This window comes from Diachasmimorpha longicaudata, chromosome 10 (assembly GCF_034640455.1).
Source record: "Diachasmimorpha longicaudata isolate KC_UGA_2023 chromosome 10, iyDiaLong2, whole genome shotgun sequence".
NCBI lineage: Eukaryota > Metazoa > Arthropoda > Insecta > Hymenoptera > Braconidae > Diachasmimorpha > Diachasmimorpha longicaudata.
The window spans coordinates 6,130,078-6,142,798 of record NC_087234.1 but is presented as its reverse complement, the minus strand read 5'-3'; the positions used below and the strand labels follow the sequence as shown (position 1 = coordinate 6,142,798).

General features: G+C 42.1%; 1 protein-coding gene across 1 annotated transcript; it reads left to right on the top strand.

Moving 5' to 3' along the window:
• The first annotated feature begins 3,479 nt into the window (after window positions 1–3,479).
• Window positions 3,480–12,712, top strand: LOC135166953 (MOXD1 homolog 1). Its single transcript, XM_064129730.1, has 9 exons — window positions 3,480–4,581; window positions 8,986–9,135; window positions 9,950–10,123; window positions 10,203–10,289; window positions 10,366–10,555; window positions 10,761–11,026; window positions 11,133–11,551; window positions 11,635–11,965; window positions 12,104–12,712. The coding sequence occupies exons 1-9, from the start codon at window positions 3,799–3,801 to the stop codon at window positions 12,257–12,259; spliced, it is 2,556 nt and encodes an 851-aa protein (XP_063985800.1). The 5' UTR covers window positions 3,480–3,798; the 3' UTR covers window positions 12,260–12,712.
• Window positions 12,713–12,721: the final 9 nt, after the last annotated feature.

The following is a 12,721-nucleotide window of genomic DNA, read 5'->3' as shown; positions in this document are numbered from 1 at the left end:
CAATTAGAAATGGCAATCGTGTTCGCGATGGGGCACAGATACTTGATGACTAACTCTGGGTTTTTCCCACAGATCTTGCTGTGATTTTCAATTGATATTGCCCATCGGATACGTGTACACACGAACATCAAACGTAAAGCAGTCGACGGATAAAGTGGTGAGACAGGGAAGAGTACGCGGGCGGAGACGAGTGACATGTGAGAATAATTTCGCTGAATGAATACCAAGGAGACCAACACCCCGGCTATTTCTATAAAGGGACACCATGGTAGCATAGCATGTACTCAGTGAATACTTTTCGTGCTGGGATATGACCGTGTGGTATCCAACATCGCTATTAAATCTTGTACATCGCCCGAGACAACTATAATCGCATCGTAACGTTGATCCTATGGATTTTATGGATAATTGGCCTTTGAATTGTTTGAATGGTCACCCGAGATGTTAATGACTCCATGAATTCGCCATTCCTTTCATTTCAAGGATCATTCTCATTGGCCAGGACTCACCGTAATTTCATTAGTTCCATTTAGTGATAAAAAAAATTTCTTAAATTATTTCCAAAGATAATTAATGACAGCGGCCCGTCTTGGATTTTAGAACGTGGAACCGGTTCTAAGATTGACCGTCTCCTGCGGTAATTTTCTAATTTGATAGAATGAAGTTGCCGTTAACATTACTATTGTTAACGAAAGCTTGAAGAAAAAATGGAATTCACGATTTATCGAGCCAAAAAACCGACTAAAACGGCGGCAGAAGGAGAAAAGGTGGGGTTTTGAAGGGAGAGGGAAGGACCGCCGTCAGAGCTGGGGGACAAAGGGAAGGATGTCGATTGTGAACGCAGCTGGTCGGTTGTGTACACGTCCTTGCCGCAAAAAGGGCCATGATTTCAAGCAGGTCGTGGGCTAGAAAAAAAAGGAGAACCGTTGCGCACCCCATCGATGCCGAAAAATTCCAACGAATTTCCCCGATTTTTAATATTAAAAAAAATTTACCGACTCCTGTCTCGCTCCTACAACAGTGAAATATTTTCTCCGCAGATACATCATGACGGGAAAAAAAATTATTCAGTAAATTACAGGCCATTTTAATGGCTTTCAATTGCAATGCAGTGTTGATACATATTAATTCCTGGCCGGAGGCTGCGGAAGATCCCTCTGAAAAAAATTTCCTCACAACCAAAACCCCAAAGCGGGGTGTTCGGTGTTATCCTACACTGGCTTCTCTCTTCGGCTTCGTTTTCTCTCCATCCGAAACTGGTTTTTTCGCGCGGCCAATTAATTCGATCTAAAGTGGAGGACGGAGATATACAACTGCTTTGGCGAGCGTTGAGCTTCGATCCTGAGAGAGAACCCCATTTGTATTTCATTAAGAAACCCATATCGATATTGCTCTAATAATCGGATATCACGGGGAGATCGAATCATAAATCTTGACTACCAGTTGCCCGTCCAAATTCACCGGAACTACTTTTTTTTCACTCCATTAAACCTCAATTAAACCAATTTTCGGGGGAATATTATCCGCAACGAGAAGAAAAAATCTTGATCCTCTTTTAAAGAAAAGTTTCTCATCAGCAAGTTATTCTCACACTCTTCAATGTACAATAATTCAATTCATTAAGTCAATTCGCACGATAAATATTGCAACCCTGGGAAATCGATCTAGACCTCTCCACCACCGAGGTTTTACATTCCAATGAGATCATCATCGTCGTCCTGCCCCAACCGCGGACAACGCGCGAAACGATCAGGTCGGGGGGGACTAGGGGGTGGGTGAGAGAAACCGAGAGGATGGGGGTAAGATGATACACTTGGCTTCGGCACGCGTGCGAACGTTTTCTTGATGCCCCGATAAAACGCCTATGGCTACCGAAGACCCTGGGACACGTTGACGAATGAGAACCCGTCTGTCTGTGGAAGCCCTCACCGGTGTAAGCCTATAATTCTTACCAGTGGGTATTAACTGACAAGCATCATCGTCACCGTATCATTTTCCCCGGGGTGAAAAGACATGAGAGTCGCCTGGATCCGACACGATTCACGCAAATTACAGTTCATTCATTATGAAATTATTGGAATTATTGCCGGACTGGAACGTCTTTTAATTACGACTTTTCACCCTCACCACCGAAATTATTTTATCCGTCAGGAATATGTCTATCACCAGAACATATATTATTGTCAAGACCTCTTCGATCGATTAATTAATTCGATTACCTCAATGACGATTGACGTTCAACGGAAATTGCTCGAAGATTCGTTATTTTTTTTTTCAATTTTATTGAGCACCACTGAGTTCGGTTAACAGAAGGGCGCGTGCCAAGGGCTAGCAGCTGCCGCAGTTGGTTTTCCACCCCCCTGCCCTCCTCTCAGTTCCACCACACTGCACCACCATAATTTCAAGAATCGTAGTACACACTAATGCATGCCCTACTACCACGATCACAGTGTTGCTCTATCATTTTTGGATCTCCGGTTACAAAAACACTTCCGCAGGAAGCCAGCCCAGGTCCTTCTATCCTCCCATGAACCCAACGGATGGATTCAATATATCATGTACGGTATAATCTCATCAGATACATGAATTTTCGTTGAGGGTAAATTATGAAAATTTAATATCAGAAGTGGTTTTAAATTTTTGAGTTGAAAATATTCCAGAGATTATTGGATTGGATTTTAAATTTCCGGAAAATCCGTAATTGCCAGGGGGTTCCCTATTATTTGGGCGGGGAAGGGACCATTCCTCGGAATATTTCTAGAAGTGCCCGATGAATTCGAGGTTTTTTCTTCAAAACCCAGAAATTAGTTCGTTTGGGAAATTGAATCGTGGAATCTGGGAGTTCCTTTAGTTGTACCACCAGTTGGCTAGTTTATTCTTTTTTGAAAAGAAGAATTGGATGAAATGGAAATATCCAATCATTTTTCGAAACAGGAAACATAAAAAAAATATTCGAGCAAGAAAAAAATCCTATTAATTCTATCCTCGGCTTGTGATACAATTAACAATATAAATAACGCATACCGAGACTCGGAGACTGGGACTTTCGCCGGATTATTATTATGTAGTATTTAAAAATCCCTCGGTCCCACGAAATTTCAAATTATTTCATTATTAAAAAATCAATCGAACCGACTGTCATTTTCCGAGCTCATCAAGTCCTCCCATTCAAATTATGAATGAAACGATCGACGAGTTCATCTTCGATTGACGCATTGTCAACATCTCCCACCGTACTTGACTCCCCAGAAGAAATAATTTTGATCCATTTGCTAAGCCCAGAGGGCAAAAGCCCTCCGGCTCTCGAAAATGTGCATCAGAAGCAGGACGAAATCCATAAAAAAGACCGTAAACAAGGAGGACTATACCCGGCCCATCGGGACAAACCGAATCACCGGCGAGTTTAGCCGAGTGGCCCGAAGTGAGAGCAGGTAAGCAGCTGCGAGCATATCCGCCAGAGGCTGCGAGACAGACATAGTTGAAGTGCCTGACCCAACTGAGACAGACATAGCATTCAAGATCCACAACGTACAGCAGAAGCACAAGGGGCAGACGCGTGTTTAAATTAGTCCCGGCACAACTGTCGTGCAAGCAGCATGCTACCCATCACTAAAAATCTACCGGCTAGTACAGCTCACACGAAATCCTAATAATACACCCTAAAAACAAAGTGAATAAATTGTCTGTTGTAAAGAAGTGGTAGTTGGTGATGATGAGTGTAACTTGGTGCCAGTGTTGATTAACGATTGAGTTCAGTTTTTCAATTTCCTGGATTTAGAGATTGTAAATATATTAAAAATGAAGATTCTAGTGCTCACTACGATATTTCTGCTGGTGGAGGCCGACCTCCTGGACCTCTATGTTCAACACATGGACGAGACAATGGGCACGAATTTGGTAAAAAGACACCCGAAGGATGTTGGACCAAAGCCCAGAGGTAAGAGGCACCTCAAGGGTGCAATGAGATACGGACACTTTCGGAAACAGCGATTGGATGTTGAGGACGACTGGTGGATAGATAAGAAGGTCCTCAAGAAAGCTATGCCAAGGCTGCCGATTCCCAAGCCAGATGGTCTGGCTTTTCCAAATCTCAGCGAGAGGAACAACAACAGCGAAGATCACGAGGTTTTTATGAAGAAACAGGAGTTCCAGAAGTCCGAAGGATTCTCCACGTTCGCTGTCAAAGATCCTACAGACCACGATGACGTTGAGCAGGTGATGTTGGAGGGTGTCAATGACGATGTGGAGATCATTTCTGATGGTGATATTTCCCCGGGTCTCAAGGGAGATCCCAGCAGGACTCCGAAGAAATATCATCTGACCGAGAAGATGAGCAAGTATCAATCGTTGAAGCAAAAGCGAAGCGTCAGTAATCTCAACTTCACTAGGCGTGAGATCCTTGATGATGTTGGTGATGTCATACTCGAGTGGGATCCCTCTGATGAGGAGATTGTTACGTTTCGAGTCACAGCTAAGACCTTAGGATACGTAGGAATAGGTTTCAATGAGAAGAGTCACATGATGGGCGCTGATTTACTCCTCGCCTGGGTTGATGATCACGATTATTCCGTTAATGTTCTGGTGAGTGTTGAGTAAAGAAAAAAAAAATCCAACTTCATTAGAATTTCACGCAAATTAACTCGCGGTATAACGGGAACTGTTAATATCGCGATTTAACGCGAAGATTTCAGTTTCAACTGCTTTCAATCACGTCAACTGTTGGGGGAATAATTTTTGTGGTTTTCGTCCTGAGGACGAGGCTGAAGGATAAAACTCCTTGGCTGGTCCTTCATTTGTATTTAAATCCCTATTCCCTTTCAATATCTTTTGGTTTGTTCACCTCGACGCCGAGATTCCCTCTCTCAAGCTCTGGCGATCTCTTTGGAACCTGTCCTCGCAAAAAGACATGTGCGAGTGGAAGAAATATAGGGAATGAGAGGTAGACCTCGAAAAAAAAGGTCGCAAAAGAAGAAAATGAAGAAGAAGAAGCGTAGAAGGGAGGAGAAATGAAAAAGCTGCGGGAATTAAAGGAAGATTAAGAAGACGGTGGCAAAGAGGTGAGGAAGGGAAGGGCAACGCGAGGTAAGCGATTGACGAAACAAAAGAGGGCCGTGAGGGCCACCGACTGGTGGAGCACCTATTCCTTCAGTCGAATTCGTTGAAATTGGTGGACGCTTGGACCAACTCATGGGAGATCGGTACGATCGATTGTATTAATGAGGCTCGTTTAATTGGCGCGCGGCTGGGTGACAATGAAGCCGTTTCGATTCTTTTGTCAAGTTTCTTTGTTCAGTCTGTCTGAATAATTTTCTTATTTCTTCATTCGCCAATTCTGCTCTTTCAATTGTCCCGACTTATCCCAAATATCACGAGGAATTTCCACGATTGATTGATGGAAAATGTTTTTGTAAACACATTTCAGTTTCGATTCGTCAATTGAAATTGAAGAGGACAAAATTATTGAAATGCGGTAACCGCTGTGGGAATTTCGCCTTCTAAAAGGTGCGATGGAATCGGATAGTGATGCTAGAGCGAGAGAAATGAGGATAGAATATGAAAAGACCGGGTGGAAGGTTGGAACCGCAGAGGAATGAAATACCTGGTTCCCTCGTTTATTCTCCCCCTCCCTCTTTTACCCAAAACCTTCTTGGAATTCCTTAATCTTAATTAAATTTATTTCAACTTCAACTTGCCAACATTTTAAACGCCCAAAGTGCATAATTTGGCAACTCGTTTTGCGCAATAAAACCCCCGCGACGAAAAAAAAAACTTGTTTGAATTGACATTGCGTGCGATAACGATCGTAAGGGAATTACGTTGTTTTTTTTTCCAAATCAAATTTTTTCTCATCGTCATTAAAAACTCCGCAGATTGATGGATGCGTTCACGATATATCTCGATTAACGTCAATCGATGGCGCAATTTCGGGGGATCAATGCGAGTGTATCCCGAATGGGGATATCATCTCGTTTCATTGACAGGCAGACCTCACCGCTGGATATACAGTGTAGTAAACGACTTGTCTGAAATACCATGAAAAAGAATAAAACGAGAGAATACACATCGTGGATAAAAGAAGACGAAAGAGAAAGGGATAAAATTAACGAAGAGAGTCGCTGTCGAGAGTAGATAACGTCATGATAAATTTACGTCTGACCCACGGCCGCAGGGGGAGAGGTGCCTTTTTTCGATCGAGACGCTCGATTTACCCCGTGACCGGTTATTGCTTTTTGCGAATGTGCTGAAAATATCTGTGGAGATGAATTGGATTGGCTCAACTGGCCGTCAAATACGCGAAATAATCGAGAGGTAATATTTCTTTTTTTTCTGCGGCAATTGATTTTCCGAACGTGGGTGATTGCAATATATCCGTGAATGATTATTATGCTTTTCGTGGGTATTCCACAAGGGCATGGCCATCAGTATCGTTGGCCGGTGTTTTGCCAAGGCCTCCAGACACACCGTGTGGCCCCCTGTTGGGTTAGGGAGTATTTATCCCTTCTCTTTCTCCACCTAAAACGCAAAAACCTCGCAGATGCAAAGGGGCATATAACCAGCGAATCCTGGCACCCTTGTTCCCCGAGTCTCCTTCATCTTCACCTCAGTTTCTTTTTAGAACTGACTATTTTTCTTTTGATTTTTTTATCATGGCTTTTACGATCCACCGAAGAATTGTTACCGTTTCTTTTTTTCATTCTATTGTCCTTTTGTATCTCATTTGGTTTTATTTTCTTCAGTGGAGTTCTTTATTTCGATCATTTCACTCCTCTTTCTCGCGAAAGAATGGCGAGTATTTTTATTTTCGCGATGATATCAGGACTCGGTTGAGCGAATTGTTTGTTGCGAAACCGTTAAAAAAAATTCTATTCGCTTGTCAGAATTTAAAGACTCATAAAAATTATGGCAATTGATTAAAAAAAATGTGATCTCGATTTTAAAATGTGCACTCACCTCAGGACGTAGTCATTCATCACGAGTAAAGGGGTAAATGCAATCGAGAAAATCGCCCACAGCAAACAGAAGCCCTCGACAATGTCCCGCGGTACGTTATTTACTTTCTTCATTTTTCAACCTGCAAGAAACACGAGCAGAGATGAATATGAGGAATAAACAGAAAGACTTGGGTAGATACGAGAAGGGGTGTACTCATTAGCATACCTGAAACGACATTCTCCTGACATAATCCACGATGTGTATGATTTACGATTCTTCGAGTTCAGTGATGCGAACCGGTCGAACATTCAGAGGATACCGAATGCCAGAACTTGATGTATTTTTAGTTGCTACATCCGAGAATTTTACAATCGGCAAATCTCTTGGGTATCTCCACGACGTATTATCAGCAGTGAAGTCGAGGGTATGAACAGTTATCGAAGATTGCTTCAACATAAATATGAAAGAACCATAAGTAATTAAATCCAGTCTGCAAAATTGGGCTCATTTTTTGAGTGCGTCCTTTTTAAAAATTTTAATGAGCGCGTCCATTTGATAATCGTCTCAGGCCTTAACTTTAGGTTCAAATAACAGATATTACTCACCAAAAGGATTAATAGAACGGATGTAACATCACGGATCGGTAGAGTCTCATTTCCTGCAAGTGCTTGACAAGGTACCGCATGAACCCTCGTCGGTTATTCCAATCAGGTTCAAAAACGCGGAGGAACGTCGTACAGAATACGATTCCCATGTTTATACACTTTATTCAGGGAAAAGAATATTCTCACTCTTGAAATTCTCATCATGAGGGTATTATTCCGAAACTACACCTTGACATATTGAATGTTAAAGGCTAACTGAGGTCACTGAAATGCATTTGTAAAGAATATCAGAATAAAATGATTGAGCCAAAAAATATATCTCGAGAAACGAGACGAAAGATGATGAGAAATTACGATCGATTTTCACTCACCTCGCTTCCTCGACCATCAGCCAGTTTATCCTCAGTGAACCGTGGAATAGGTCGTGATGCACTTGGAAATAAAATAAAAGGATGTACCACCACATGAGGAGTAATTGCTACTGACTCAATGCGAAGTTGACCAATTAATTATTTTCGTTGCAGTTAATTTTTCACTATTCACTTCTAATTTATTCACCTGTCCCATAAAAATGTTTTTTGTTCACCCTGGTTTGAGTGCCCGAAACGCACCCTTTACGAATGTTTTTGGAATTTACTCCGGATATTTTTCCATAATAAAGTTTCTTGAAGTTTCAGGGGAAGTCAAACACGATAAAATTCCTCCTCTTAGACTTCATAAAGGATAAAGAATGCTGAATAACAGCAATATGAAAAACTAAATAATTACCGCGAATAACATTGATAATGAGGATCCCTCCAGTTGCTGAGCCTTTAACAAGGCCCCGTAGAAATACCCCTAGCCTCCGTTGAGATACCAATCCGTATATATACACTCGTATCCACAGCCGTGACGCCCGGAACCGCCCCGTGAGCCGTTGAGCATGACGACGGCCGCTTGGCAATTATTTGGATTCATTACGCTGTGCAGGAAAGGTACTTCCCTTCAGGGAGGGAAGAAGAAAAAAACCCCCCTCACCTCTTGGAAACTGGCTGTCTAAGCCTGCCACCATTCTCTTTTTCAGGCGTGTACTCCATTGCCCCTGGTTTAAAGAAGACAAGAAAAAAAAAACCAGGGGGGTTGCTTTTCCGTTCATTCATTGTCTGTCACAAAACATGTACCCTTTTCTTTTATTCCTACTTTTGGGGCCCAAAAAATCCCACGGAAGATAGTTCTCACACTTGTTTTTAGAATATAAACCCTGTGAAAATAAAATTCATGATGATGGGAGAGAAAAAAAATTGGGTTTCAGGACCCATTTTCTACCCCAGTAAAAAAACATCTTGATAATCCCGTATCACAGATGTAAAAGAAAAATATAAAAAATATATCGTCACATAAAATGAGTCTCTTCTCCCGTTTCTATAAGTTTTGGGCCCGCTGGATAACATTGACTCCTTTATTTCAGGACTTACATGGACTCGACACCAATGCCGCACCGATCATAGACCAATCCCAGGATGTCGATGTTCTCGGTGGCTCTCAAAACGGTACCCACACAACCATAACATTCTCGCGAAGCTGGCAGACCTGTGATCCCGAGGATCGTCACTTAAACGTGAGTCCCAGATTTTTTTCTCTTTCCGTACAACAAACAGTAGTGTCCTGAGAAAAATTGTCCACCCGTGACGCCCATAGAAATCCTCTCCTCTTCTTTAGGAACACCGACACGTGAATTTCTATTCGATTCAAGAGACATGGTTTTCGGACACCTATAAGTCCCCGAACTATTTCTCAGGAGGTGGGTCTCTTCATTCTCTCTTTCCGCACCGAAAAATCGTCATTCGTGTTTCGCAGCGAGCCCTCGAAAACCCACCTGAGATTCTCGGGATACCTGGTGGTATTTAGGCATTTAGCATGCCGCCGTTTGGGCCTCAGGCCAGTGGGCCTATTAAAATACTTCTAATCGCAAGACTACTTTCCTCTGTCCCGCCGATTTAGTCAAGTTTCTCGTAATGCCATTATTTGTTTCTCCCCCTACCCCATCCAAAACTCCATCAATGAAAAACAAACAGGGCTCAAACAAAGTCCCCACAATTTCTTTCTACGAAATAGTTCAATTGATTTTTCTCTCTGACGATCCGATTGGTGAAGATTAATTGTTCCATCGCGTCTATGGCAGGAATTCGGTCGGTAGGGACTTAACTTGTGGGCCTTATCATTAACCTCGCAGGATATTCTCCTCCTTGCAAGACCTTTTTCCTGATACTTCAATGCATGTTTGGGCCTTCCTCATTAATACGTATCTCCCAAGGTTTCTCAATTTATTTCGATCCACTCATTGGAGATTGGAAATTTTTGGGTGTCACAATTCTTCTCACAAGGCGTTGAAGTCAGTAACTCAGGGGTTACTCCTCACTCATTATCCACAGGAAGACAACGTGCGGGTACTCTGGGCCTTACAAGATTCAGATCCCGAATTAAATACACCAGTCTGGCATGGTGAAAGTAGGGGTGCAAGAGCCCTGAGACTTCGTGGCGCTGTCCCAAAGCCATCACCACCCCACAATCCCGATATCAGGCACTGGGACGTCAAATTGAATCAGGTTTGCAATCAATTTATGTTCCTGAAATTATTGATATAAAAAAACACGAGATAAGCTTCATTTGCAATCTTGATTACAGTACGCTGTTGATGATAAGCAGGATACAATTTACTGGTGCAAAATATTCAAAGCCCCACCGTTCAACAAGAAGCACCACATGATAGGGGTAAGCCCGGATGAAGCTCAAAATCATGTTCATTTTTCTTTCATATTAATTACAATGAATTACTCTATAAATTCAGTACGAACCATTAGTGGAGAAAGGAAACGAGGGATTAGTCCACCACATGATACTTTACGAGTGCGCCTCGACGTCTCCACAGCTCGGTAAAGACTCGAAAATCAGCGGAAGTTACTGCTACGATCCGACGATGCCGAGGGAGTGGGAAACATGCATTCAACCGATTGTTGCATGGGCCAGGGGAAGCAAAGGTTCGATGAATTATCAATCAGAAACTTTTCATTTATTCGACAGACACGTAGATTATTCCACCACTATAATAGAAGGAAAACTCCTAATGAGGAGTGGGGCGCCTCAATCCTATTCTTACGATTAGAACGACAGTCGAGTACGGGACAATGAATTATCTGCAACTTGGAAAAACCCCCAGTGAAAAATTTATTTTCACATTTTCAGGCGAATGGTTTGCTGAACACGTCGGCATCCCCGTAGCCGAACACAAAGAGGGTTCCTATTACATGTTGGAAGTGCATTATAATAATCCAACATACAAAAAGGCCATTGACAGCAGTGGAATCAGACTCCACTTGACCCCGGTCTTGAGACCACACGAGGCTGGGATTTTTGTCGCTGGTGTAGCTGTCAGTCCGCTCCACCTGATTCCACCCCACCAGAAGGAATATGCCACTGCAGGATATTGCAGTCCGGACTGTACCAACAAGGTAACTTTTAAAAATATTCGTTATCCTCCCAGACGACGCCATAAATACCCCCGGGGTCCGTTCTTTCGAGAATAAAAATTCCAAAATTTTTTTCTTGAACTTTCAGCTTTTCCCCGAGGACGGTGTCAACGTGATATCCGTGGTCCTCCACTCTCACCTAGCCGGTCGTCGGCTCAGTTTAAAGCACATCCGTAACGGCGAGGAGCTTCCGCCCATCGCCCACGAGAATCGCTTTGACTTCGATTATCAGCAGTCCCACAGTCTTGATGAGGAAGTGAAAATTCTTCCAGGCGATCAATTGGTCACCGAGTGTGTCTACGATACACATGACCGGGCGAATCCTACGTTGGGGGGATACGCTGCAACCCAAGAGATGTGTCTGTCCTTCGTGGTTTATTACCCAAGGACAGATCTCGCTGGGTGTTATTCAATGACTCCAGCTACTGATCTTTTCAAGACCCTTGGGGTCACCAACTTCAAAGGCGTCAGTCTCGATAATTTGGAGAAACTATTCCTGACCACTGGGTAAGAATGATTTGTTACATCGATTCATTCGATACAGAATTTTCACGAATATTAAATTTCCAACGGCCTTTTTACATTTTAAGGGTTGAGGCAGTGACTCTTCCGACAATCGTGCAACAGCAACTTCCGGTTTATCCGGCGACAAGACCCAGTGAAGAAGTCGACGAGGAGATAATAAAAGAAACAGAGACAGCGATAAAAGCAATAAAAGAATTCACAGAACAGGTTACGGATGACAATGTCTTTGCAAGACTCGTTATTGAGGATCCGAAGGAATTTAGAGGGCGAACGTTGGCTGAACATATGTCGGCTTTAGCCTGGACTGACGAGTTGCTCACGAGGGCCATTGAAAATCGACTCTATCACGGCAGACACATGACTTTCTGCAGAAAGAGGGATGATAAATTGGCTATTGTAAGATATTTATTCATAATGAATTCAACTTTTGTTCAAAATTAATTTGTAAAGACTGAAATCGAATTATCGGATTCGCCAATCAATCTATAACAAGTTGTCTATATTAACCGAGTGATCCCCTTTTTTGTCTTTCAGCCATCGGATATCCAGATGTTTCCCAACGTTACGAGACTACCGGAAAAAAATCAAACTGTCTGTCGTGAAAGACGGATGATGTCTTCTGGAACGATCTCACTCTACACCGTCACAACAGCTTTTTACATTTTTGCCTTGAGTCTTTTCCTCTGCTGAAAGCAGGACTCAAACGCTTCGGAGCTACTTGAAAGCTCTTTGTACATTCGGAAAATATCACAAAAATGTTGTATTAATTGGCTGAAATTATTTATTTTTCATGTATTTTACGAAGTGCTGTTTTCGATTATTTTTTATTTCATTTTTCATATGTTAACTTGAAACGATCGTTGAAAACTGGTCGCCACACGTAGTGAGAATACTTATTCCTTATCTAGTGATGATGATTTCGATATTACGTTTTTCAATTTTTTACATAAACATGATGTAGACTCTTGCGAGGTGCCAAAATTAATGAGATAATATAATGAAGAAAAAAATTAAATAATAACGATGTGTACATAATATTTATAAGATGAATTTTATAATTTTTAATGAGTTGAAAAATGAGAGCTTTTTGTAACGCATGTTTTTTTTTCTATTTGTGTATAAAGAAATGATTCAACAGCTGAATATTGTCTT

Bases quoted from the DNA above. Each gene is read 5' to 3' on its own strand.
- LOC135166953 (XM_064129730.1), top strand. From the start codon at position 3,799: ATGAAGATTCTAGTGCTCACTACGATATTTCTGCTGGTGGAGGCCGAC. The intron at 4,582-8,985 runs GTGAGTGTTGAG...CCTTTATTTCAG, and splicing joins ATTATTCCGTTAATGTTCTG to GACTTACATGGACTCGACAC. The intron at 11,552-11,634 runs GTAAGAATGATT...TTACATTTTAAG, and splicing joins AAACTATTCCTGACCACTGG to GGTTGAGGCAGTGACTCTTC.